Below are 26,343 nucleotides of genomic sequence, written 5' to 3'. Positions count from 1 at the left end.
CATTCCCTGCTGTGGGAGTGCAGAGTTGGGCTGATAGGGTTTTTTACTGCAGCAGAATCCCACTGGGGCAGCCCATGAGATAAACAGCAAAGCTTGGGAGTCCTGCAATGCTTGTGAAGCCAGGGAGGCCGTAGGGGAAGCAGCCAGCAGAGACAAGGACTGTCAGGCTGTCTACCAAAAGAATAATTAATGAACAGTGTCTGTTTCTTGCTGCCTCAGGTTTCAGATACAGAAAACATCCTGGGGATTGTTCAGACTGAAAACATCAAAATCTCTGCAGAAGCCTATGACATTCCTCTGAGCATCGACATCCCTGAAGGTCAGTGGATGCTTCCCAAACAAAGTAGTCCAGGTGCACTGCATTACCCTGGGAGGTGGGCAACCAAAGCACATTGGGATGGGATGGGATGGGATGGGATGGGATGGGATGGGATGGGATGGGATGGGATGGGATGGGATGGGATGGGATGGGATGGGATGCAAGGATGGCATGGACACATAAAGCACGTACCCTGCAAGGTGCATGGAATAAAGCATTGTCAGCGCACTGACAGCCTTAAGTCTCTCCCCTCTGATCTCTGAAGTGTGCAGCTTCATGTGCAGATTGGATTTTGGGGCTTTGAAACAACAGTGACGTGAAAAGGCAGTTGCAACTCCCACAGGCTCAGCACAGCATATAAAGCAATTGGATTTGTGTTTGGAAGCGAGGAAATGGGAGACAAGCTCCTTAGGTACTAAGCCTGCAGATATTTTGAGTAGGAAGAGAAAGGGTAGACAAGTAGCTGGAAAACACTTCCAAGAATGGAAACTTGCTGAAAAGGGTTTTGTGCCAAGACCTCCATGTAGTTTGTGACCTGGTATATTCTGCAACCACGTTTGACCTTGCTCTGTGGGTTTTCTGCAGGTCCAGATGGAAGCTTGGAATTTGGAACCATTAATGTCCTGGATAATGTGAAGAAAGTCCTGAGTCTGAAGAGCAAAGGGGTATACAACACTGAGTACAGGTGAGTCCAGCTGCCTGGTAGTGAGCATTTCCTCAGGCTCCCAAGCCTGTGTTCTCCCTCTGTCAATGGCTAGAACTGTTTCCATGCTGGCTGCCTCATGGTAAATAAAAAACCTGGGCTCTCTGATCTCAATTATTCTACCAGAGAATCCAGCCACAAACCAGCAGTTCTTCACAGCTCAGCTGGAGCCCAAAGGAGAGCCCCAGAAACGTCAGCCACTGAAATGCTGAGATTCATTGCCTTTCTTTGATGGTCACCTCCTTTCTCTTTCTGAGACTCTGTAAAGGAGTGAATGAAAAATTTTGTCTTAAGGTTTCTTGCAGTAACCTCGTGACTGACTGCACTCTCTGTCAAGATCCAGGATTCCCTGAGCAGAGCTGGACTCTCCCTTTTCTTTTTTTCTGGTCCAATGCAAAGTCCTGGCTGTGCTGGTGGTACCTATATTTTTAACTGCAGACATCTCCATTCCTTCCCTTTCTCCCCAGTTTCATGCTGAAGGATGCAGGTCCCAGGATGCAAGACTTGGCATCCCACTTCACTGCTGAGCCTCAGTCAGGCATGCTGACTGCCTCCCAGTCTGGTGTGAATATTGAGATGCTCTTCCACCCCACAAGTGAAATTGTCCTCAAGAACAAGCCCATCCTGTACTGCCAGGTGAGCTGCCTGGGCCAGGCTGTGTTATCACACGCTGTTCTGGGAGCATAAACAGGATAGGTGTCTAATGGAAGGAGGGCTTTACTGGAGAATCCTCTCTCCTACATACACAAACAAAGCCTTTCAAAACCATTTGGGAGGCTTCCTAAGTGGAGCTGAGCATCTGACTCTGGAGGAGGTGCTTAAACAGGGAGGGTAAATGGATGGAGGTGGAGGCTGGGACTGGGGTAGAGGCTGGCCTCTTTGCTTTGGTTACCTCCCTTCCTGTGGACACAGGTGATAGATGGCAGCTCAAGGGAAGGAGGCCAGGCTGTCGCCAACATCCCATTGAAGGTGTCAGCAAGAGCCGAGTACAGCAAGTACAGCATTGAGCCTGCCTCACCCACCGACTTCGGTACCATGATCAAGGGCACCAGGAAGAGCCGGACTCTTGTGCTGAAGAACAAAGGCATGGTCAACTTCAAATTCCACATCCGCCAAGCAGACGAGGGTGCATCTGCATTGGAAAGCAAAAGGTATGAGAAGCCCTGCACCACCCTTCCTGTGAGGAGGCACCACCCCACAGCTGGTATGTGGCAGGCAGCCACAGCTATCATCCATTTGCATCCCTGGCTAGGGAAGAGGGAACAAAAAAATGTCTCAGTATCCCCATGTGTAGTACAAAGCTGGTGATAAAGCTGCTCTGTCCAGCAATGGGTGCTACAGGCTGCTCTCTGGGAGCCATCAGGAGCAAGAAGGCTTTCCTCTGTGAGGAGGAAGGCCAGCTTTGGCCTCAGAGAAAGGCAGGGGAGCTCAGCATGACAGATATCTTTGCTTTCTCCCCTCAGTTCAAAGCAAGGGGAATCTGCTCCATCAGCTACAGAGCTCTCAACAGGAAGGAAATCAAGCTCCTCAACACAGGTGAGTGATGATGCTTTTTCACACCCTCTGTTCTCCAGCCTTGCAGCTGTGCTGTCCCAGAGCACAGCTGACCATGATACAGCTGCAGGGCCAGGGCAGAGGATATGCTGGGCCTGTGAGCCCGGCCTGGCACAGCCACACTGGGCTCTAGGTGCCCTTAGCCAGCAGGAGGTTGGTGAGCTGCAGGGGACTTGGACACCTGCCTGAAAGAGCTCGTGTAGGGCAGGTACAACCTGCAGGCAGACCCGTGAGCCCAGAGCCTGTGGCAGTGACGCTGCTGTGGCTCTGTCTTCATGCCTGTCACTGTGGTGGCTCTGTCAACTGGCACCCATTCCCTGCCAAACCTGCTTTTATGAGGACGTTTGAACACCAGTGCTGGGGCCCTGGCAAGTCTGATCTCAGTGCTGTGATCCGGAGGCTTGTTCATACAGAAGGGTTTAGGACATGGCATGGAAGGGAGGAAGCCTTGCAGGGAAACAAAGAGAGGCTCTTTCCAACAGCATCCTTCAACCTCTTAGCACTGTTCTTCTCCTGACTTGGTTGGAGAGGCAAAGTTAGAAGGGAGTTCGAGCCAACTAATGTTTCTACACCAGGTCAGAGGTGCAGGAGCTCTTTGGGTGCAGCTGTTTTCTCATCTTCCTTTTGCTGCTTAGAGTCAGTTTAACACTTTGTCCTGTTCTCAGACAGCGGGAATATAGAAACATAAAGAGGAATGTCCTGTGTTCCCTAGCTCCATGTTCCTTAGAAGGGACTTAGGAATTATTGAACATTATTAAAATTTAGAGTAAAAATTATGGTGGCCTAGGGTAGTTCTCTGTATGATCCAAGTGACACAAGAGCTTAATGCCACAGAGATAGGTTTTGCAAAGTGCACTGGTGCCTTTAAAATGTGACATATTAGTAGGACTTAGTGTTCATTTTAGGGTGGGATAGGTAAATGGATGCCATTGATGAGTTACAGGAAATGGTTTTTCTTCTGCCATGGGGATGGCACTAAATATCCTGTGCTGAGCTAGTTTCTTTTCCTGCAGGATTATTTCCACGAGCTTGTCTGCAGCAGTGCAAGGGAAAAGATAGTTGTGCCAATTCAGGCAGTTGGTGCCCGAGCTATCTTGGACTTCCCCGACCAGCTGGACTTCCCGGTGTGTCCGTTCAAGTACAGCAGCCAGAAGACTCTGCTGGTTTGCAATGTCAGCAATCAGGCAGCTCGTTACCAGCTGAGCACCCAGAGGTGAGGCAGTCCAAAACACCCTTGGGTGATAACAGGGCTGGGAAAGAGCAACAAAAGGAACCAGAGCATCGCAGCTGCTGCCCTGCAGCCTGGCTGGAAATGGGCAGGATGAATGGCATCTGCTCTTGCTTTCAGTGTTCTAAGCAGGATGCAGCCTTTGAGCTTTCTCTGTCCCAGATTTCCTCCAGGGTGCTGGAACATGTTAGTAGCTGGCTTGCACCCTCCTGAGCACAAGCAGCTTCTGAAATGCTTACTCACCACTGTCAGCCAAATAGACCCGTTCTCTGGGAGGCCACAGGCACGTCGCTTTCCAGTGGTCCCTGCATCAGATGCCCAGCTTGAGCTGTGCTGCAGGCATCTGGTGCATTCCTGTTACTTAAAGCTGATCTGATTGCCCTTGTCAGCTGAGGACATCAGTCACCTCTTCTGTTCCATGATAAACCTTTGAAAGCCAGTTTAAAATTTCAAACAGATGATTTAAATCTCTGAATATGGTTGGGCCCTCTTTCACTGAGATTTATTTTCAATTATTCTGAAGTTCCTCTGTTTCTGCTGTTTTTTCTTTTTTGTTTTGTGTTAAATGTTTGCCAGAAGATCATGCATTCTTCATTGGGAACTTCCATGAAGGTCGAGCTCCTCTAATGCCTATCAATATACCACATGTTCATAGCTACATGCACAGGTGTATAGGAAATAGGAGATATTTGGGGAATATGTGAAAAGCAGTTGAGCTGATTTAGAAGTTAAAAGTATAGAATAACTTGCTGGAGGGGACCTCTGGAAATCATCTGAGCAGACACACTGCTCAAAGCAAGAGCAGTGTCTGGGGATTGCAAGGTGCCATTGGGAGATCTGGACCTGTCTTTAGATGCCGTACAAGGAAACAAAGATACAAATGGACCTAGTTAAAAGGCAGAAGAAAGCAACCTGTTAAAACCCCCTCCAAAGCTTATCTTTTTCTGCCTTTTGGGTACAGCAGTGATTCATTGAAAGGGCAGATCTAACAGGATGAGAACTGTCTTAAGGGAAAGCTCACAATTTACAGATAAAAGGCCAAAATTGAGCCTACCAGCCCCATCTCTTGGCAGTGGTTTTCATTTGGTTATTACAGTGTCAGGGATGTCTTCTTCACAGCTCTTCTATCTGTGGGCTCGGGGAACAGCTTAATGATGTTGGCTGAAATTCAGAGAAGTTAAGTTTAGCTGTAGAGCTTGTGTCCTTGGGTCTTGGGGAGCCAGGTCTGTCACCCTGATTCTTAAGACTTCAGGCAACCCCTGAAGTCACCCCTCGGAGTGTTATTCCCATCCTGCCATCTGAGGGCATGAGCATGTAACATGTGGCAGCAGTGGGAAGGGAATGGCATGGAATGGAATGGCATGGAATGGCATAGAATGCAATGGAATGGAATGGAATGGAATGGAATGGAATGGAATGGAATGGAATGTAGTGCTTAAGTGTGGCCAGGGATTTCCTTAACTGGCAGCTTCTCTGTTCTGGTGAAATTCCTGGCAAAAGAATAGGAAAAAATCCCGTGCCTTGCCCACACCAGGCACTGATCGCCCCAAGCCCCAGCAGAGACCTGCAGCAGTCCTGGCATCACCCCTGGGGCAGATGCAGGAGCACGTACACTGATCTGGCTTTGGGGACGGTGGGGCCTTGTCTTTCCTCCCTTCCCTCCAAAGTCTCACATGCAGCACATAAACATTGCTGGCCCAAGGCTTCCTCATCAGCCAGTAGTGATGTTCTCACTAGTGGTAATGGGAATAGGTCAGGCCCATCATTGCAGCAATAGATCCTTAATGAGCAGAACCTGAAGCAAAGTTCATCAGCTGTCACTACTGACATGAAGTTCAGTTTGCCAGATGTTCTCTTTGTTTTTGTGTGTGATGCATTCATCACCCAACTCCCCAGATTTTAAGTGACAGATTGGCCACCAGCAAAGCCCCAAGGCCAGGAACTTTTGTTTTATCAGTGGGGCTGTAGAAAAGCACAAAGCCCAGCAGCTGCTGGGCAGAAGCACATTTCCCCTGAGCTGTCCCTGAGCATCAAAGCATGGAGTCCTGTGTTTGTCAGGCAAGAGCTGTTTACCTGGTGACCAATCCTAGTTGCTCCTGTTAAATCCAAAGTGCACCAACACATAGCACAGAGTTTCTTTGCTGGGCCAAGCAAACAGTTACCAGCATGCATGACAACCCAGAGTGCCAGACTGCATTGCTGGTAAATACACCAAAACTTCCTGTTCCACTTCCTTGATGTGCTGCTGCTAATGGTGATTCATTTAGCTGGGATTGGATCCTTCAGTCTGCAAATGGCATCCTCCTTTTGGGTTTCCATGTCACTGTGTTGCTCTAATCTGCATTTGCACTCTTTCAGAGCTTTGATTGCTCCTTTTCTTAGCACAGCTTTCATCGAAATGCTGATAAAATGTGCCCTTTTTAGGCTAAATCAGCACATTTTCAAGGTAAAATAAACCAAAGAACCACACTGCAAATTCAGCAGTAATTATTCCTTGGTCTTCAAGGAAAAGTTCCCTCTCCCTGTCTGATTCCTAGGCTGTAATCTCACAGGACAGGTAGTGCCCTAACATTTGCATCTCTTGAGATGAGGTATATAGGCAGCAGGTAAAGAGAAATTCCTGAGGCAGTCAGTGTCAAGTTGTGCATGCAGATAGTTCTGAACCCTCTCTGTGCTTTTCACAAACCATGATGGGATTGCTGGCAGTCGGACCCTTGAGTCTCATTGCAGAGGGCTGAGTATGGGGGACGTGAAGTAATTTTATCCCACAGGATCTTGTGAGGGCTGGATCTTCTTAGAGGTGGGTCAGTGGCTGTTTCTGATTCAGTCTTTTCTGTCTGTTTTCTGCTGACTGTGGTTGCTTTTCTCCCTCCACACCGAACGGCGGGTGTGGACGTGGCCGGGGCCGGGAGCTGGAGCGGGAGCGCTGCCTTGCCGAAGAAAAGCGAGCGCAGCAACCCGCGGAGGTTGGAGGCTGGCAGAACTAAGGCAGCGGGCTGCGGCGGTGCGCACCGGCCAGCCGCCCGGGCGGAGCGCAGGAGCGGCAGCGCGGAGCGGCGGGCGCGGGGCCAGACAGAGCGGGGCCGGCCGGCACCGAGCCGGAGGCGAGCCCGGGGCGGAGCGGACATCAGCCGAGAGACGGAAGGCTCCTTGCTGCCGAGCAGCGGCGCAAGCGGGGAGAGGGGCGTTCCTGGGGCTCAGCCGCGCTGGAGTCGGAGCAGGCGGGGCGCGGCCGTGGCGGGGGTGTCTCTTCTCCCATCCACAAGGTGACACAACAAGGACGGGAGCGAGGCGGCGCCGCCCCTCATCTCCCCGCAGCGCCCAGCAATGGCGGCGGAGATGGCGGCACAGTCCTGGTTGCCATGGCAGCGACAACGCCGAGAGCAGCAGCGCCGCCGATGGCGGGATCGCAGCACTACAGCAAAAATTTCAACAGCGTTTTTCCAATTTCTTACAAGAGTCAGAGACGTAATGAAAAAGTATAGCAGTATTGAGTGTTTTCCAAGATACCAAGAAGGATGAACATTATGTGAATCAATGTTATTTCAAATATGATATAGAGGAAAATCACGGTATAAAGATAAAAATGTTAGTAATGATTTAATTACCAAAAATGTCTCTGAAAACAAAGAGTTGAGAAAATTTCATCTGATGGAATTTTAGTATTGAGTTTGTAATCTCTGTCTTTGGGTTTTTATAGATAATAATATAAGTAATAATGATTTTTAAGTTTTATAGATAATACGATAAATAGTAATTGTTAAGTTTTTGTAAGTAATGGTAAGTAGTGATTGTTACTAATGTTATATGAGTGCTTTAAAAGGATTGTCTTAAACTATTTTAAACATTTCTTGTTAATAGGTTGATCATAAAATGTAAGTTGTCTGATTTTTGTGATAAGAATTATTATTAAGGTATTAAGGTATTAAGGTGTTGTTATAGTATTTACAGTCAGTTTTCATATGTTTTATTGTCTCTTTAGGTGATTAATTACAAGATGTTTTTTCAGGATCCTGTGTTTTTGATTTTTTAACTACTCATGTGTTTTCTTTATCCAATCTTTTATGCAGCTGCAATTCATCTCCCTTTAAAAATTCATTGTCCAAATTTTAATTCAAAATTTCAGACTTCAAATTTTCAGATTTATAAAGAAAGGGTTTGTTGTATTTAGAGAATTTTTATCTTGAAAGAGATTTTGGACAGGTTCAATTATTTGATAATTTGATAAATTTTTAATAATAAGGTTTTTTACTTATAACTGTTATTTCTAGGACTTTTGTTTTATAATGTGTTAAAACATATCCTCCAATTAGAGTTTGAGCTCTGGCCAAGCTCTGGCTCTAGGTGGATGGTGTGATTGACCCAGGTGTTTTCTGCATCAAAAAGTATTCAAATCCTTTTGGCTTGACAATTTGACCATATAGGGCAGCTGAGCCTCAAAGGGAGTTTTGGAGAGACATGATCCGGACATGTTTTATCCAAATCTCTGTTGTTTTAAGGTTTATCAGCTGCTTCAGACTCTGGGATGACAATTTGATAGTGTAGCACTTGTAACTGTGATTTTATATATAATATTAATTGTGTATTATCTAATTGATTTTTATTTGTTGTTAGTTTCTTTACTATATGCATTGTTTTGTTCTTAATGTTTTTTCATGTTTATAACAAAGATGTTGATATTTCCATTTCTTCATGCAAATTTTAGGGAACGGAATTGAGAGAGGACCCTCCAGTCCCTGTGGGGGGTGTTGGGTTTGTTTGTGTTTTAGCAAGTGCAGAATCTAGATAGATTTCAGGGAAGAATGTTAAACTTGTCAATTTCAAGAGAACACTAATCTCTCCACAAGTGAATCAGAGGATGCACAGCAAAAGTGGATTGTGCAAAGATTTGTGTTTCACCCACAGAAGATTGTGGACTTTGGGTTTTTTCATAAGTGTGTTTTTAATTATGTTATAGACTTTTTTACTAAGTTTTAATAAGTTTTAGTAATGCCTGTGATTTTTCTGTTCATTTTGCCATTGCTTTTCAATGGCAAAAGAAAAAGAGGGACAATCAATTAGATAATCAAAAGCATAACATTAAGTTTATCATAAATATAGTTTGTATTTAGAATTAAGTTTGTTCCTTTCATGTTAAACAGAGCAATCAAGAACATGAGAAATATGAAGTGGGGTGCACTTCTGTAATACTAACCTCATTTTTCACCCCACAAGTTGCTTCAGTGCAAGCTCTCACACAATTGAAAATCCTAGCCTACTAAACAGAAAAGTAAATTAGTATTCCATCTAAAATTTTAAGTGAGCTTGCCACAAATATAGGTAGTATCTGTCATGCAGTTCTGCAAAACAGAGCAGCTGCCACTAATTTACTTCTTCTAGCCCAAGGTCATGGTTGTAAAGAATTTAAAGAAATGTGCTGTATGAACTTATCTGATCACTCTACATCTATCTATAAGCAAATATGAAAATTGACCGGGCTAACTCAACAGTTAAAGGTAGAGGATAGATTAGGTCTAGAAGGCTGGCTGAAGGGATTGGGGATCAGACCACGGTTGAGGGACATCATCAAATACGGCATAATAGTTTTAAGCATAATTGTGGTACTTTTGCTTGTTTTGCCCTGTGTGTTTACTTGCTTGCAAGGCTTGATGCAGCAGCTTTTGCAGAAAATGCTGAATGCACACCTTCTTGTACAAAAGGAAAATGGGGGAGATGAAGAGAGCCTGACAGAGGAATGGTTGTACAACAGGGGACATGATACTGTAAAATTAATCCAAATAGGGAGGGCTACGTGACTGCTGCAAAGTTCGCATGACCCTGAAGAGTAGATGGTGTGCAGAAAGCAGGATATTGAAACTGCTTGGTATGTAGAAATAGATAGAGATGAACAAAGAAGTACTAAGCTGTTCTAACTGCAAGGCCAGCTGGACAGGCGAGTATTATTCACAAAGATAGTTTTAAGATTATAGTATAAGTCACATAGCAACCAATCATGAGCTTGGCTTTTGCAATATGTATGAGCTAATTAACGAGTATATATAAACTGTGTAATCCATCAATAAACTGAGACTTGATGATCATGATATCATGAGTCTTGTCTCCCGTGGCACCCTCCAACAGTCAGGGATGCTCCAAGTGCATCCCAGCTCTCTTCCAGCTACCTGCACAGGAGGCAGAGTTGCTGGGAACACAGGATTTTGTCATTGAAAGGTGTTCTCTTCCTCTATGCAGGTCAGTTCGTCTCTGCTACTTTAAAGCGTTACAGAAAGCTGCTGGATCGTTTTAGGTGGCAGCAGGAGCATCCTTTCCAAATTCACCCTTCTGAGGCCCGGCGGCTGCAGCAGCCTGCCAAGCAGGAGCAGGATTTCAAGCAGGAGCTGCAGCAGCCCGAGCAGCAGGACTGTTCCAAGAGGCTACTCTACTCAAAGCGTGTTGGTTCTGCCCTGGAAATCTTCACAGATTTCACTCATGGCCTGCCATTGTTCTCCATCAACCCCTGCCATGGCATCCTTGCTCCTGGCCAGAAGCAGACCTTTCATGTGCAGTTCTCTCCAAAGTTCACGGGGATGTTTCAGACCACCGTGCTGTGCAGGTGGGAAACATCGACACACTTGCCCTCTCATGCTTCTGATGGGTACCACTGGGCGATCACAGGATGGGACAGGGTGGAAGGGACCACAGTAGGTCATCTGGTCCTACTTCCCTGCTCAAGCAGGTTCATCCCAAAGCACATGGCACAGGGTTGTGTCCAGAGGGCTCTGGAATAATTCCAGTGAGGGACACACCCCACCCTCTCTGACAGCATGGCACCTGCACAGGAAAGAAGTTCTTCCTCAGGTTCAGGTGGAATTTCCTGTTCCTGTCCTCCATGCAGCGAGTACAGCTGTTAAATCTGCTGCTCACTGCTTGCACAGAGAGAGGATGCAACACTATGTGCTCTGCAAGGAGACAGAAAAGCAGCTGGCCTGGAATGTTTGTCTGGTTAATACCAGTCCCTCTCTTCCTAGGATTCCTAACCTGAATCCGGCTCAGAAGATGGGGCAGGTGATTGTGAAAGGCAGAGCCCAGGAGCAGAATAGTCTTGGTGAACCTTTAGAGGAGACAGAGGAAGACCAGGGACTCAAGAAGGAGGTGCTCTGGAAACCAATACCCAAGGAACACCATTTGTGTCAGCTGGTGCATCCGCCTGGAGCCGGCACCATCGTGCCTCCTGCTGCTGATGGTCTCCCACCTGGAAACCTCTGCAGCTACCCTTCCAAGCTCCAGTGAACACCTCCAGCTTATCTTGTAACTACCTACTTATAACTTTAATTACCTACTAAATAATTTTCAATTCATTGTTAATAAACAATTGTTAATAAATTGTTAATTGTCAGCTTGTTTGATGGATATATGGGCTGAGTCCAATAAGATGGAGTTTATCAAGTCCAAGGGCTGAGTCCTTCACATTGGCCTGCATGTTGACTGGGGACACAGTGTCTGGACAGTGCTCAGGAAGAAAGGGATCAGGGTGCACTGGTTGACAGCCAGCTGAACATGAGCCAGCAGTGTGCCCTGGTGGCCAAGAAGGCCAAATGGCCCCTGGCCTGGATCAGGAATAGTGTGGCCCGTGTTGTAGACAGGCTTACAAAGAAAACTTTAACAAAAAAAGGAGGCCAGTTAATAAACAGGCTTACTTGTATTTAATTACAAAGTGAACAACTGGAAGGAAACGCCTCGGGCTAGTCCAGAGACTGTTTCAACAATTTAGTAAATGTAACCTAGGGGTGTTTCCAAGGAAACCAGCTCCCAGGAAAGACCCGGGTGTCAGACACCCCAGGCCTTTTAGAGTCTCTTGTCTCCTGATTGGGGTGCTCAGGATCCGTGCTGTGATAGGTCTATTTCTCCGTTACTAAGTGCCCCTAATTACTAAGTTGGTGCAGTCTTCACCAATCATTTTGGGATTCTCGCCTCCTATTAGTTGGTCTCCCTTCCATTGATTGAAGCTGTGGCTGTGCTCTACAATGCAATACTTCTGGAAGCTTCTCTGCCCCCTCCACAAAGATTGGCATCTCCTCCCCGGTTCCACTCCCTTTTATGCGTGCACAACAGTACTGAGTTTTAATATAACTAATCACCATTTGTTACTTGCATCCACAACACCTAACCATGTACATACATTGTTAACTACAGTTCTAATCACAACCTGTTACTTTTATCAACAACATCCAACTTTGTACATACATTGTTAACTATACTTGTAATCACAATTTGTTACTTGTGCCAACAACATTTAACCTTGTATAAACACTGCAAACTACATCCCCCAAAAATTTAAATTTTATTTTTGTTCATACCAGCCAGCAGGAGCAGGGAGATCATTCTTCCCCTATGCTTGGCACAGGTGAGGCCACACCTTGAGTGCTGTGTCCGATTCTGGCCCCGCAGTTTGGGAAGGATCTTGAGACACTCGAGCGTGTCCAGGAGGCAACAAGGCTGGTGAGGGGCTGGGAACACAAGCCCTGTGAGGAACGGCTGAGGGAGCTGGGGGTGTTTAGCCTGGAGGAAAGGAGACTCAGAGGTGACCTTATCACTCTGCAGCTCCCTGAAAGGTGGTTGTAGCCAGTTTGGGGTCGGTCTCTGCTTCCAGGCAACAACTGACAGAACAAGACGACACAGTCTTAAGCTGAGCCAGGGGAAGTTTAGGTTAGATATTAGAAAAAAAATTCTTCACTGAAAGAGTGACTGCATGCTGGAATCGTCTGCCCAGGGAGGTGATGGAGTCACCAACCCTGGACATTTTTAAAAAAAGACTGCACATGGCACTCAGTGCCATGGTTTAATTGATGAGGAGGTGTTAGGTCACAGGTTGCACGAGGTGATCTTAAAGGTCTTTTCCAACCTAATTAATTCTGTGATTCTGTCCATAGTTGGCGGTCAGTAGAGAATGCAAGTTACCGAGTACCCATCCAATGGGAAAGGGGACAGGGACCACCCCAGCCATGAAAGGATATAAATAGAAACCATTTTCTCAGAGGTGGTGTGTGTTCATCTCTTGGGGAAGGGAGGCACACACCAGGCTCAGCAGAATCATTACTAATAAAGAGTTTTGTTTTGCTTCAACGATTTGTCCCCATTTAATTGTATCTAAAAGTGAGTACATTTTTAACACCGTGGAGGAGGAATAAGGTGAGCTTTAAGATCCCTTCCATGTTCTATGATTCTGTGACTGGGCACGAATGCAGCACTTTCACGGTCCTTCTCCCACTGCAAGCTCCTCTGGTCCTGGAGTTCGGGTGGGACTGGACAGAACTGATGGAGCCGCCGCATGTCTGGGGTAGCGGGGCTCCACGTTGGCCAGGGAGCGAGCGGCCCCACGGCTCCCGGCCCAGGGACGCGCCTGGGTGTGGGAAGGGGAAAAGAAAAGGGAAAGGGAACAATGGCACGGTGCTGGGTCGGGGGCCGGGCAGGGTGCAGGCGGTGGCAGGGCCAGAGGTGGCGGCAGAGTGGGAAGAGGAGCCGGGCCCCGGTCCTTGTCCCTGCCCAGGGCTGACGGGGGGGTGAGCGGGGCACGGCCGGAGGGTGCCGGTGCTCCGCCCTGCCCGCTCCTAGGCAGGGGCTCATGGAGAAGGCCCGGCGCCGCCTGCGGGAGTTCGATGTCGGGGACAAGTTCTCCCACTTGCCATTGCCCCGGGCCGCCGTGCTGCTGCCGCTCACGGTGCGAGGGGGGCGGCTGCACCGCTGCTCACCATCCGCTCCGTGCAGGTACCGGGGGGCTCCGAGGGGCGCGATCCTTCCTGGGGAACCATCGCTATGCGCCCTCCCGGCACCTGCGCATCCCCAGTCCTGCCCCTTGTTCCCAAAGGCACAGCCAGCTATTTTTACACTCCTGTTACAGAGAAGACCTAATACATTGTTAAGAGAGTTGACAGAAAGTTTCCGTGTTAATTACCTCTTAGATACTCTATCGCTCTGTGAAGTTCCAATGTCAGTTACAAAGTGGTTGTTCAATAATTCTATTGTTAACTAAATCCCCTTATCATCAGGTATTACCCTCGCTGTTCCTACTAAAATGACAGACTATACAAGAAGAAGATTACATCACCTAATAAGCAAATATGAAACTCCCATAAGAGCTAGTAACAAGAATTACCTACAAAGAACCCCTAAGACAACTAGCCACCCTACAAATAAAGAAATAAACCAACACCTCTGACCAGAGAGGGCATGGGACATTGGGACCCTGGTCAGAATTTTCTGCCCTCATCACCCTAAGCAGAGTGGGCCAAGAAGAGTATAAAGACCATGAAACTTGAACCGAAAGACATCTTCCTAGGCACGCCCATGAGGACGGAAGCCCCAGCTCTGCTATACAGCAAAGCTGACATCCTCCTCCTCTGCGTCGCCAAAGGGAGCAGCGGCAGTGCGCGCCACCCCTCGGGCCCTCCCCCAGAGTTGATTTCATAATAAAAGCATTAAAAAGGAGCAGGTCTCCTTGCCCATTCATTTCACTATGATTCCAGTGTTTGTGTGCCAGGAACATGCTAGGTTCACAGAAACCCGTGAAGGAATGATAACTTCCACAGTAATGATTGTTTACCGTGCAAAATGCATATTACATTATTAGCTCTTCACAAATATTAAAATGAATGCTATATGTGTTATGTTGGAAAGTTATGCGGAATTAATCTCTTTTAAGTAGTGCTGTATTAATCTCTTTTAAGTAGTGTGGTAAATATAGTTTTTAGGCTATAGCATAATATTAAAAGAGAAACTATGTGATGTAAGATATTTTTTGTAACTAGCTGTCCTGGTTTGTAAGATAAGCTTGTATTCTATTTGCCATCTGTTGGAGGTTGGGCAGGTTTGTTATCTCTTCCAAGAACAATGGTTTGCTCCAAAGAGGTAATGGTTTGTTAATGAGCCATTGACTGATTCAATGCAGGGCTGGTAACGTAACACCATCCCATTGTGAGATGCTCCACCCAGAGCGGGAAGCTGAGCACTCTTTTATTGTATAAAGTGGTACCTTTTTGGGGGACAGAGCAGCTCTCTCTTTGTGGGATTCCCAGAGAAGCAGCTCCTTCGGCGGGATTCCCAGAGAAGCGGCCGGAGCGCAGTGAGGTGGCGGCGGCAGAGCTCGGAGGCGGCCCCAGCGCAGAGGAAGACCGGCCCAACTGCCACCAGATCTTCAGAGAAAACTCTACCCTTCTAAAGATCACCACTTCAGCTGCAATTCATCAGCCACTGCAAGAGGAGCAGCTGTCATTTCAATCGGACTGCTACCAACACCCCGACTCCTCAGGTTCTGGACTTTATCACTAGTTTTGTTTGTACCAATTGCATTTGCCTTTTTAAATTGTTATCTACTTTTCTCCTAGTAAAGAATTGTTACTTCCATTCCCATATCTTTGCCTGAGAGCCTTTTAATTTAAAAATCCTGGTAATTCGGAGGGAGGGGGTTTACCTTCTTCATTGCACAGGAGGCTTTTGCCCTCCTTCACAGACTCCTGTCTTGTCAAACCAAGACACTAGCACAAGGAATGGAAACAATAATCAAGAAATTGTTTGCATTGTCCTATCTGGATAGACATAACAGCAACAAGACACCAAGATTTCAAGAGAAGAATTATTGCCTCCGTATGGCAAACACTCAGACTTCAAGGAACCAAGAAGGTGGATTTGCAAGATGAGGGGGGAAGCTACCTACTTTGAAAGGAATGTTTGAATCATGTATGGCATATATGAATATGCAACAGGCTATTGCTTTTAAGGAGTAATCCTTTGTTAGCAAGGTGTGCCTTTTGGCGGAATGCCATGTGCCCGGACGTCTGTGATTCTTTGTTTTCTATTGTTTCTTATTGTCGTAATTTTTATTACTATTTTCATTACTATTAAACTTCTAAAATTTTAACACAAGTGAATGGCGTTTTTCACATTTACCTACATAAAGAAATTGACAATGCAGCGCAGCTTTATTAAATGTGATTTTTTCAGTCTGCAGTTAATATTCTTTTCTCCCTTTAATATATAAAAGGCAAAAACCTAAGGATCTCAGAACTATTTCACTAGCATTTTGTTTCCTTTTACAACTCTTGTTTTCCATCCCTGCCTTACATCCACTGCCTGTTTTCAGGAATTATTTTTTTTCTGTTGCTGGGTCTTGCTTTAAAAAAAATAATCACAGTTATACAGATGATACACTGATTGTAAATGTGCTTTTTACTGATCCTTGATGCACGAGCCTACTACTGGGATGTGTTAAAGATATCTTAGATATAATTCACTTTTTGATACAGTTTAGAGGGAATACAGTCTTCAAAGCAATAACTAAATAACTATTAATTTAAAATGAGTCAGCTGAGTTGGGTGCATGTCTCCCTCCTGTGAGAAACAACTCACTTTCTTAAAAAAGTGAGCTCACTTTTTAGAATTTTAAAGATTCATTAAACCTTTACAATAAAACCACAAAAGGATTAAATAAGAGAAAATAACAGTGTTGGGAGCCCTCCCTCCGTGGCTGCCTGCCACGTGGCTCACCCACAAAATGGCTGTTCTGCCTTTTCTACCCCGGGGGTTGCATCAGCCAAGCGTGGTCCCCCTCAAAGTCTGTCAGTCAACTCTTCTTTGCTGTTTATTGATGGAGACTACTTTCTTGCAACTTGATTGGAGGAGGTGAGGTGTTGCCCCCTAGCAACAAGTTTTTCATTGCCCATGGAAGGGGCACATGTGCTCGCCTTCTTTCTACCTGTCCTAGACAACCGAGGCTATCTGCTGGGAACAATACAGGGGTGGGGGGAAAGAGGACTATGGGGAGAACAGAGGACATCTAAACAATAAACCACAATAACATAACTATACATCCATAAAGCTTCTCTTAATATACATACAATATCCATCCCTTAATTGTGAGAGCAAATCATCTCATTATTTATCTATAATATTCCCGAGAGGTGAAAACACACACATGCGTACTTTGACAAAATGGAAATCTTTTATACCTTTTTGAGGCTGGGGGTGAGCCCTGTCCCCTTTCCCATTGAATGGCTACTCAGGCTTTTTCCCAACTGCCAGTTCTTCTGTCCCTTCCCTTCTCATCCTTCTTCCTGTTTGGGTCATGTCTTCAACCCTGCCCCTCTCCCTGTTCTCAACAACACCCAACCAATTAAACATAACACATTCTAACTATAGATAACAAATAGGAAACAAAACCAACAATTTTCATTCTTTTGCTGCATACCCTTTTTGGGCTGAAGCAAAATGTTATTTCCTCTCTCACAGGTACATTATTTAACTGTGTCTTTCAGAAGTATTTGCTCTTAGAATATTTTAATCTTGCTCTACAAGTTGTCTGTCTGGATTCAGCTGTCAAGTCATTTACGCAAACAAGATGATGCAAAACATAAACTTTGACATACTAAAGCAGAAGTTCCACTATGAACTACACAACGCTTTACAGGTACAGTGTATTTCTTATAGCACGGGTTTATGGATTAGCAAGGGATAGCCTGAGCATTTTCTTCGGTAGCTAGTCTTGCTAAGGCATGTTTCTTCTGCTCTGCAGGAACCTTAACCACCATTTCTAGCTTCTTTGAGTGGAAAGATAAAGTATGCTGCAATACCAACAGGCATCTGTGTGGATCCAATAAGAAACATAAACCTTGTTATATTTAACAGCAGTGCTCCTTGACTTTCTGAGAAAATCACCAGGGGAAGTGTGTTTTCCAGGAGGTAAAAGGGAAACCACTGATAAAGATGACATTGACACTGCTCTCTGAGAAGCTAAAGAAGAAGTGGGTCTTCAGCCAAAGAAGGTGGATGTCATCTGTAGGCTGACGCCTGGAATTGATGAAGTGAGTCAGCATATCATTACAAAATAAGTTTGGGTGGTTTTCTTTTGTGTGGTTAGCAGTGACCTTTCCAAACCTGTAACTTGCAAGAGGCGCTGCTTCTTCACGTGCACAGTCCGTGGGTCCAACAGAGCCCAGGGAAAGGGCTCTTGTCAGTGTTTGGTATTTGTGAGACCAGCTCTGGGGCACCAGTCAGTGACTGGAGGATCACACAGACAGAGTGCCATGAGCACAGTCACAGGGCTACAGCAAGTGGGTGATGAGCAGACAGGCTGAGAGACGTGGGCTTGCTCAGCTTGAAAGCTACCAGGGATTTTGGCTGCTTCCTTTTCCTAGGAGGTCAAAGAGAGGATGATACCAGAACTCTACTTGAGGCAATGGACACAGAAGCAGCATGGCCATTTTGATGAGACATAAGAAAAAAAATCTTCTTCACTATGAGGTCAGCCAAAAACCAGAGCAGATGTTCCTGACAGGCTGTATAATCTCCATCCCTGGAGCTGTGCAGAGCTCACTCACCAAGGCAGGGTCGCAGCAGGCTGCTGGAGCCTCACAGGTGTCTTGTTTTTTTTTTGATGACTCCACGGCAGTGCACAGAGGGAGCACCAGAGGGGATGAGCACTGGGATTGTGTGCATCATCTTCCTCTAGCAGGGAGACTCCCAGAGGTGTTTTTGGAGTGTAGGTCACCACTTGTCAATTAACAGGTTCTCAATTTCTGTAACAGTGTTCAGTATTACATGGGAACAGTTTTCCCACAGAACTGAGGAATAGCTGTTTCTGAAGACTATTTTTGTTCACCAGGTAACTCTTTGTTACTATGCCTCCTGTTTTTCTATCTATTAGTGTGCAAAACTGCATTGACATGTTTGTTCATCAAAAGTATGAAATTAGGATAAAAGGGTAGGGGTCGGGTGCATGGAATTTGCAGGCTTGGGCAAGGCTGGTAACCGCAAACAAAGATTGTGAAAGATCTTGCAGAACTTGCTGGAACTGATAACCGCAGCGTAAGGAGAGCCATCACTCCACTTGTGAAACCAATTGCTGCTGGAACTGATAACTGCAGCGGAAGGAGGCCCATCACCCCCACTTGTGAAACCAATTGTTGCAAGCCTGGTACAACGCAGAGAAGATATGAAGAAAAAAAAAAGTATAAAAAGGGACTGAAGAGAAGAAAGGTTGTCAGCTCTTGGCAGATCCAGACTCCCCAGCTGTTGCCTTCAGGGGAAGGCAAGGCGACCTGGTTTCAAGGAACAGCACGGCAGCCCAGTCTCCCCTGGGCCACTCGGGCTAACGACGCACGCAGGACACCAATGTGGTGGACGGTCGAAAGCGTTTATTATCTTATCTCATGGGTTTAAATAGTCTTGGGGGACTCTGCTACGTCAGGGGGGGGTTGGTAGGGTCTCTAGGGTTAGTCAGGAGTGGAAAACTACTGGGTTAGGTGTGGTTATATTCTTTGGGGTAATGGATAACATGTTGCAGGGTGAGAGGGGGATGGGGGTCTTTCTTTCCGTCACATCCCGAAATCTTCCGTTCGCCTGTCCCTATCTACTACATCTCCCCCCTCCTTTTCATAAGTAACATGAGGTAGTCGTAGATATAGGCACTGGAGTGAGGTATAAACTTGTAACTTGGTAAGGAAAAGAGGGTTTTTGGTAAATCTGAGTAAATCTCGCAAGGTGAGTTTTGAAGGCTTTTGCAGCTGACTGTGTTCGCAGTTTTTGGTTTACAGCATTTGTTGCTGGCTTATAAACAGAATGTTTGCCCGTTCTAGACGGGCCTGAACAAATGAGACTAGCTTGTTCAGCAGGCATGGTCCTATGGTAACAGCTAAAAGCAGTATTGCCAGTGGACCTACTAGGGCAGAAATTAAAGTGGTGAGCCAAGGTGATTGATTGAACCAGGATTCGAACCAGCTCTGCTGGGTTTCCTTGTCCCTTTTTCTCTGAGCCAGTCTATCTCGGAGTTCTGCCATGGAGTCTTTAACGACTCCTGTATGATCTGCATAGAAGCAGCATTCCTCTTTCAAAGCTGCACACAGTCCTCCTTGTTGCATGAACAAGAGGTCCAGTCCTCGCCTATTCTGTAAAACTACTTCTGAAAGCGAAGAGACTGATTTTTCTAGGTAGGAGATGGATTTCTCGATCCTCTGCAGGTCTTCATCGATGGTCATTTGCAGCTGAGAGAGTCCGTGCTGTTGGGTTGCAATGGCTGAGACACCTGTGGCTGTACCAGCTGCTCCCAGGCCAAGCAGCATTGCGATAGTTATACCTGTGATTATTTCTCTTTTGTGGAGTCTGTCAGGTTCTTCGAAAAGGTGGTACACTTCTTCATCTGAGTGGTACAGGACCCTAGGAACAATCAGAACTTGGACACAGAAGTCAATAGAGTCATTAAATTTGGCAAGGAACACACAGGGACTCACTCCGGATCGCTGGCAAACCCACATCCCAGATGCGGATGGGACCACCCACTTACCAATCTTTCTGTTGGGCTTGACAACTTTAGTGCAGAAGTTGCCTTTCTGCTTTGCTAAAGTTGCATTACCAAAACATTTGCCTTGTCCTGTGATTTGACTCAGGGTGATTCCTCTGCGGGGAGTGTCCCATCTGCACTGCTGGGGGGCACTGGCTGTGGAGTAACTGAAGGGGGTGTCTAAAGCGATGCCTTCGTAGAAAGGGGGTTTAACATCATAACAAAGCCAACAGGAGTTAGTCAGGTTCGGTTTGGTTTCGTTTAGGGTTAGAAAGGTAGCTTCTAGTATATAAACACAGGGGTGTTCCACGGGCTGGTGGAGGGTTCTATGTGACCCTTTTGCAGCTCGAGGTTGACCAGTTCCAGCAAGGCTGCCATTCGAGGCTTTGGCAGGGGCCACTGCTCGACCCATACGGGGTCTGGTGATTTTTAAGTCTGGGACGGCCCTCTCACTCTGTTCACTGGGGGGACTTCTTTGCATTGCCAGTGTCGGGGCCACAGCGCTTGGGGAAAAATCGAGCAGTCTGCTCCTGTGTCTGCCCAAAACTGAAGCCCTATGACATGGGGGTCCTGACTGCCATAAAGGCGGCACGTCCCCCACACCTTCGGTGGCTCCTTCCCTATTTTCATGGCCAGGGCCACCCAGGGGTCCCGTTCTGGGGCGTCCCCTGCTGACCCTGAGGCACGGGCGCTGCTTGCGGCAGTAGTGGGTACGAAGGTACCGCAGGCTGTGTTGCGAAATTTGCTGGCGAGGGTACCAAGCTGGCTGTCTCCTGTGGGGGTATGGGGTATAAGGGCGCCCCGCCCCACTGGGGGTTGGCATAGATGGGCTGCCTTGCATTTGCAGCGGGAGGAGGCTGGGTGCAGCCCGCACGCCCCCTCCCTCTCCCGTTTCCCTGGGGCTGGGACCTGCAGTCCTTGGCCAGATGTCCTTTTCTCCCGCAGCTCCAACAGGCTCCTCTCGGGCGCGCTTGGGGTGGAGGTGCCGCGGCGGGCTGTCGTGCCGGCTGTGGACAGCTCACCACGATGTGACCTGCCTCACCACACTTGAAACACGCCATGGCACTGGTCAGGGTGTGGACGGCTGCCTGAATGGGTGTCAGGTGTTCTTCCCTCACTACATGTCTGATCATGTCAGCCAGGCTGGCTCCGGCTGGCAGGGAGCGTAAGATATCTTTGGTGACAGAGTTGCACTGCTGGCGCAAGCAGTCAGCTACCACGGGGCCCTTTGCCTCTGCCGGCAGGGTAGAGGAGTCTATTGCTGCCTGCAGGCGATCTACGAACTGCGTGAAGCTTTCGCTCTCTGCCTGCCTCACGGTGGACCACGGCGACGGCTTGGCCACGACCCGAGAGGCTGCACGAATAGCCTCCCTAGCAGCCTGAGTGGTCGCCCTGACCTCCTCAGCCCGCATCTGTGTGGCTTGTTGCTGAGGCGTGATCATATCATCGTGCTTTCCCATAAGCCTGGATAAAGTCGATCTGTGTAGTGGCTGCCTCGCGCCAGATGCTTGGGCTAATAGCTTTGTACAATTATCCTCCCATTCTTGTCTAAACACAATCATTCCCGCACCATCAAGTATCATACGACCTATTCGCTCGATATCAAAGGGAAGCAGGTCGTCATTACTAAAAAGACCATCAATTAATGTGGAGACCATGGCCGAATTGATTCCTTTTTCTGCAATGGCTTTGACAATTGATTGTACATCTTTTGGGTTTACCGGGGCATATACCCTCTGCTGGTTCCCTTCCGGGCCGGTGATCCTCACTGGGAAGGCTTGTACGGCAGCCGCTGGGGACCACTCGGCACAGGCTATTTTTATTTCTCCCCAGTCGGTAAACTGGGCTGGTTTGTATTGTGGCTGCTTTTCGGTGCGGCTTAAAGCTTTACTTGGTTTTGTTTTAAATTGCATTGGCTCTATTCTCTTCGTCTCAGAGTCCCAGCTGGCTCCCGGCAGCTCTTCCGGGCTGCCGGAGCTGCTGCTGGACTCCGAGTCGGAAGTCGAATGCCAGCGCACTTCCGGGGCTCGGTGCCGTTTTGCGCGGCTCCGACCCCGCTCCTCCCCCCGGGGGTGGTGCCACTGCAGCCCCCCGGGCTCGCCCTGCCTCCTGCAGGGGGGGGTTCCTCCCTTACATGGTAGTGGCGTCAGGCGCGGCTGCCGATTGGCTCCGAGCCCTCTGCCGCTCTCCTCCTCTTTCTCCCGCACACGCGCATTAGCGAAACTCCGCGCCTCCGGGCTCTTCGCGCCGAGACTGCCCGCGCCCCGCCCCTCCCCTTGGCTGCCGGCGCCATTTTCAAAGGCGTATGGAGGCGGCGTGGGCAGCATCTCCTCCCGAGCCGCGGCTCCCGCGGCTCTGGCTTCCCCCGCCAGTCCCCGCCGACAGAGCTCTGCGCGCTGCTGCACCTCCGGTACCGGGTCACCGACCGGCAGTGGCGGGGCGGATGGGGAAGCCGCGGATCTTTGGGAAGGCTCCGCGGGGGGCCCCGGGCCCCGGCCCGGGGAGGGGGGGGACGCGCCGGGCCCCCCCGGATCCCCGCTCCCGGGCAGATCGTCCTCAGGGGCGGTTTGCGTTGCCGCTCCTACCCCTAGCTTGGGTGTAACCAATAAACACGTACGCGCTGCGCTCCATGTTTCCTGCTCTTCTATTGCTCTGCGCAGGGCTTTCTCTACTTTTCCCCACGCCTTAAGGCTTTTGCCGCTGCCTGAGGATTTCGTGTCCTCGGCCAGCGCGGCTGTGCATTTTTCCCATATCTCCGGATGCAAAACATCCACAGGGCGTTCAATTGCCCCAAGCTCAAGCAGCCTTGCTATAGCAAGATAAAAGTCTTTGAGCTTACACTCAATTCCCCATTGCTTATGAACCTCACTTACGACCCTGGCGATGGCATCCATGATGATCGCGGGTTCCTGGGACGTCTCCCTTGCCGAGAACACGGTCTTACCGGTCTGGCCGCTGCTCTTGTCCAGGCGACACCCGCAACCCGAGCGAATTATTCCCGGGTTTCGGCACCAGTTGTTGCCTTCAGGGGAAGGCAAGGCGACCTGGTTTCAAGGAACAGCACGGCAGCCCAGTCTCCCCTGGGCCACTCGGGCTAACGACGCACGCAGGACACCAATGTGGTGGACGGTCGAAAGCGTTTATTATCTTATCTCATGGGTTTAAATAGTCTTGGGGGACTCTGCTACGTCAGGGGGGGGTTGGTAGGGTCTCTAGGGTTAGTCAGGAGTGGAAAACTACTGGGTTAGGTGTGGTTATATTCTTTGGGGTAATGGATAACATGTTGCAGGGTGAGAGGGGGATGGGGGTCTTTCTTTCCGTCACATCCCGAAATCTTCCGTTCGCCTGTCCCTATCTACTACACCAGCTGCACCCAGCACTGTTTGCTTGCTATCGCTTGCTGTAATTAATAAAATTATTAATTGATCTTAAAAGGCTGAATCAAATTATTCGCCTCAATTTATAACAAATTTGGTGCTGTGACTCGGATCGGAACACCCGGAGGAGAGGAGTTCTCCTGAGGAGGCGCCCCACTGCCTTTGCTTTAACAGTGGCCTTACGGGGACACTCCTCCCCGGACTCCGACCGACGAACCTAAAATCCGATAGCAAGCAAGGAACTGCCGGCGACCCCCTTAATCTTTGTGCACGAAGCCCCGGGCGAAGACACCGGATGGTGTAAGTATTTTCCAAAGGACCTGGTGTCTGGAGGAGGCCTGTTCTGGGAGAACGGGACCGCCTGGTCGGGGGTTGGGGATCCTGGAGTGTGACGAGTGTGGTGTATGAGAGGGGAGCCAGCAGCTCGGACTCCCCAAGCAAGTGCGGACCTCATAGTAGTGCGGTTCCCATATCCGGCAACGGACTGGGCCATTAATTGAGGGAAGCAAGCGTGTGTGTGAGAGAAGGCACTCCAGAAGATGGGTCAGAGGAAAAGCAAGCCTGCTGAACCCATGGGTGGGGGAATCCCTGTAAAACTTCCCCATATTTCAGAGGATAGTCCATTAGGCTTAATGATTAAATATTGGAATACCTTTCCTTCTAGGAAGGGAAAAGATAAAGTAAAAATGGCTCATTACTGCATGGAAGTTTGAGGGGGGGGAAACAAATAAGAGGGGATCAGTTATATTGGCCAGTATTTGGGTCTTCTGAGGATTGGATCTGTCAGGCCTTAAATATTTACATTAATTCAAAAGAACCCTTTAATCTAGAAGAAAATGAATATGCAGCCCTCTGGATAAGAGGAGAGACAAGGGCAAAATTATTTGCTCTCAATATCGAGAGGAAGAAAAAGAGGTCAAAAGAAATTTAATTACCTCCGTATTCCCCCTCCCTATATACCGCCACCACCCCCACCTCTTCCATTGCCACCTCCACCGCCACAACTTTTATACCCCCCCCGCCTCCCGGAACCTTTGCTAATTGACCACCCGGGTCCCTCGGCACCCACCCAAGAATTATCGGAGGATGAGGGACTGGAAGGTGAAAGGTTGGAGGAAAATATCCCTGAGGGTTCTCGGCGAGTAACCCGAAGCCAGACCCGACAAAAGGGAAAGCAAGAATTGGGTATATTTCCCCTTAGGGAGCATGGAATGGGAATGGTGCCTAACCCCAATGCAGCGCAACCAGGACAGCCTGCCCAGATTCTAGGAATAGGGTACATATCCGTCCCATTAAACTCAGGGGATGTTAGGTAATTTAAAAAGGAAATGGGACATTTGTTAGAAGATCCTTTAGGGGTGGTGGAGCGGTTGGATCAATTTTTGGGACCTAATATTTATACTTGGGAGGAGATGCAATCCATTTAGGGATTTTGTTTTCTGCAGCAGAAAGGAGAATGATTAGGGAAACGGGCATGAGAATCTGGGATAATGAACATCAACAGGGACCATTAGCAGATACTAAATGGCCCCTACAGAATCCCCAGCGGAATAATCAAGACCCGTTACACCGTACCCATATGGGCGATTTGCGAAATATAATAATACAGGGAATAAGGAAGGCTGTCCCTCGTGGACAGAATGTACAAAAGGCATTCAAGGAACAACAGAAAAAGGATGAAGTTCAACTGAGTGGTTGGAGAGGCTGAGAAAAGCCTTTCAGTTATATTCAGGGGTGGACCCTAACACTCCTGAAGGGGAGACACTGTTGAAAGTTCATTTTGTGGTAAACTCGTAGATGGATATTCGAAAAAAGTTGGAAAAGTTAGAAGGGAGGCAAGCGAGGGGGCTGGATGAGTTACTGCGGGAAGCTCAGAAGGTTTATGTTAGGAGGGAGGATGAGAACTACAAGAAGCAGTCTAAGATTATGTTAGCAGCTGTAAGGGAAGGACAGAGGCAGTTTCCCCAGAGAAGGGGTGGTGGTCACCCAGGAGGTTTGAGGGGAGCTGGTCGACAGGTGCATGAAGGAAGACAAGGTGGAGGAGATAGGATTGTTTGCTTTTACTGTGGGGAAAAGGGACATATGAAGCGGGAATGCTGACAAAGGATGGCTGATGAAGAGCAGTTTAAGGAAGATTAGGGGTGTCAGGGGCTCTATCTGCTGGGGACAAGAGAAAGAACAGAGCCCCTGGTAAAATTAAAAATAGGTCCCCAGCAGCAAGAATATGAGTTCCTTGTGGACTCAGGGGTGGAAAGATTGACTGTCCAGACCCTTCCCCAAGGGTACAAGATTTCATCTGAATAATACAGGCAATCGGGGCCAAAGGGAAACCCTTTGGAGTACCTGGAATCAAGGATGTACTCTTAGAAAGTAACTCCAAATTAGGAATTGGGTCATTTTTATTAGTACCAGAAGCAGATTATAATTTACTGGGAAGGGATTTGATGATTGAATTGGGGATAGGGATAGAGATTAGTAAGGGAGAACTGACATTAAAATTGTGTCCTCTCCGGGCTGAGGATGAGAAAAAGATTAATCCAGAGGTTTGGTACACCCCTGATAGTGTAGGAAAACTAAATATTGAACCCTTTGAAGTAACTATTAGGAACCCGGAGATACCTGTCAGAATTAGGCAATATCCTATATCTAAGGAGGGGAGGCAAGGACGGAAACCAGAAATAGAAAGGCTTTTAGAAAAGGGACTTTTAGAACCATGTATGTCCCCTTTTAATCTGTTTGGACAAGCTTTGGAACAAGTACTAGAAGGTTATTCTTTAGGGGAAGGGATGGTGTTACTACAATATGTGGATGATTTATTAATTGCAGGGAAAGAGGAAGAAAAAGTAAGGGAAGAAG

The 26,343-nt window shown here is 47.8% G+C and overlaps 2 protein-coding genes across 2 annotated transcripts in view; both read left to right on the top strand.

The window, feature by feature from the left end:
- The window catches only part of LOC144247088 (hydrocephalus-inducing protein homolog), a 32,533-nt gene extending 21,460 nt beyond the window's left edge, over nucleotides 1–11,073 (top strand). The window contains exons 24-30 of the mRNA XM_077786426.1: nucleotides 220–319; nucleotides 905–1,004; nucleotides 1,490–1,658; nucleotides 1,935–2,173; nucleotides 2,486–2,558; nucleotides 3,590–3,789; nucleotides 10,812–11,073. Coding sequence (XP_077642552.1) covers nucleotides 220–319; nucleotides 905–1,004; nucleotides 1,490–1,658; nucleotides 1,935–2,173; nucleotides 2,486–2,558; nucleotides 3,590–3,789; nucleotides 10,812–11,073 — 1,143 coding nt within the window. The remainder of the gene's footprint in view (nucleotides 1–219; nucleotides 320–904; nucleotides 1,005–1,489; nucleotides 1,659–1,934; nucleotides 2,174–2,485; nucleotides 2,559–3,589; nucleotides 3,790–10,811) is intronic.
- LOC144247087 (hydrocephalus-inducing protein homolog) overlaps nucleotides 1–26,343 on the top strand; it is a 261,188-nt gene that overhangs the window by 90,868 nt on the left and 143,977 nt on the right. The window lies entirely within an intron of this gene.

This window comes from Lonchura striata, chromosome 13, assembly GCF_046129695.1.
Source record: "Lonchura striata isolate bLonStr1 chromosome 13, bLonStr1.mat, whole genome shotgun sequence".
Classification (NCBI taxonomy): domain Eukaryota; kingdom Metazoa; phylum Chordata; class Aves; order Passeriformes; family Estrildidae; genus Lonchura; species Lonchura striata.
Note: the sequence above shows the minus strand (reverse complement) of the source record. Positions and strands in the feature narration are given on the sequence as shown.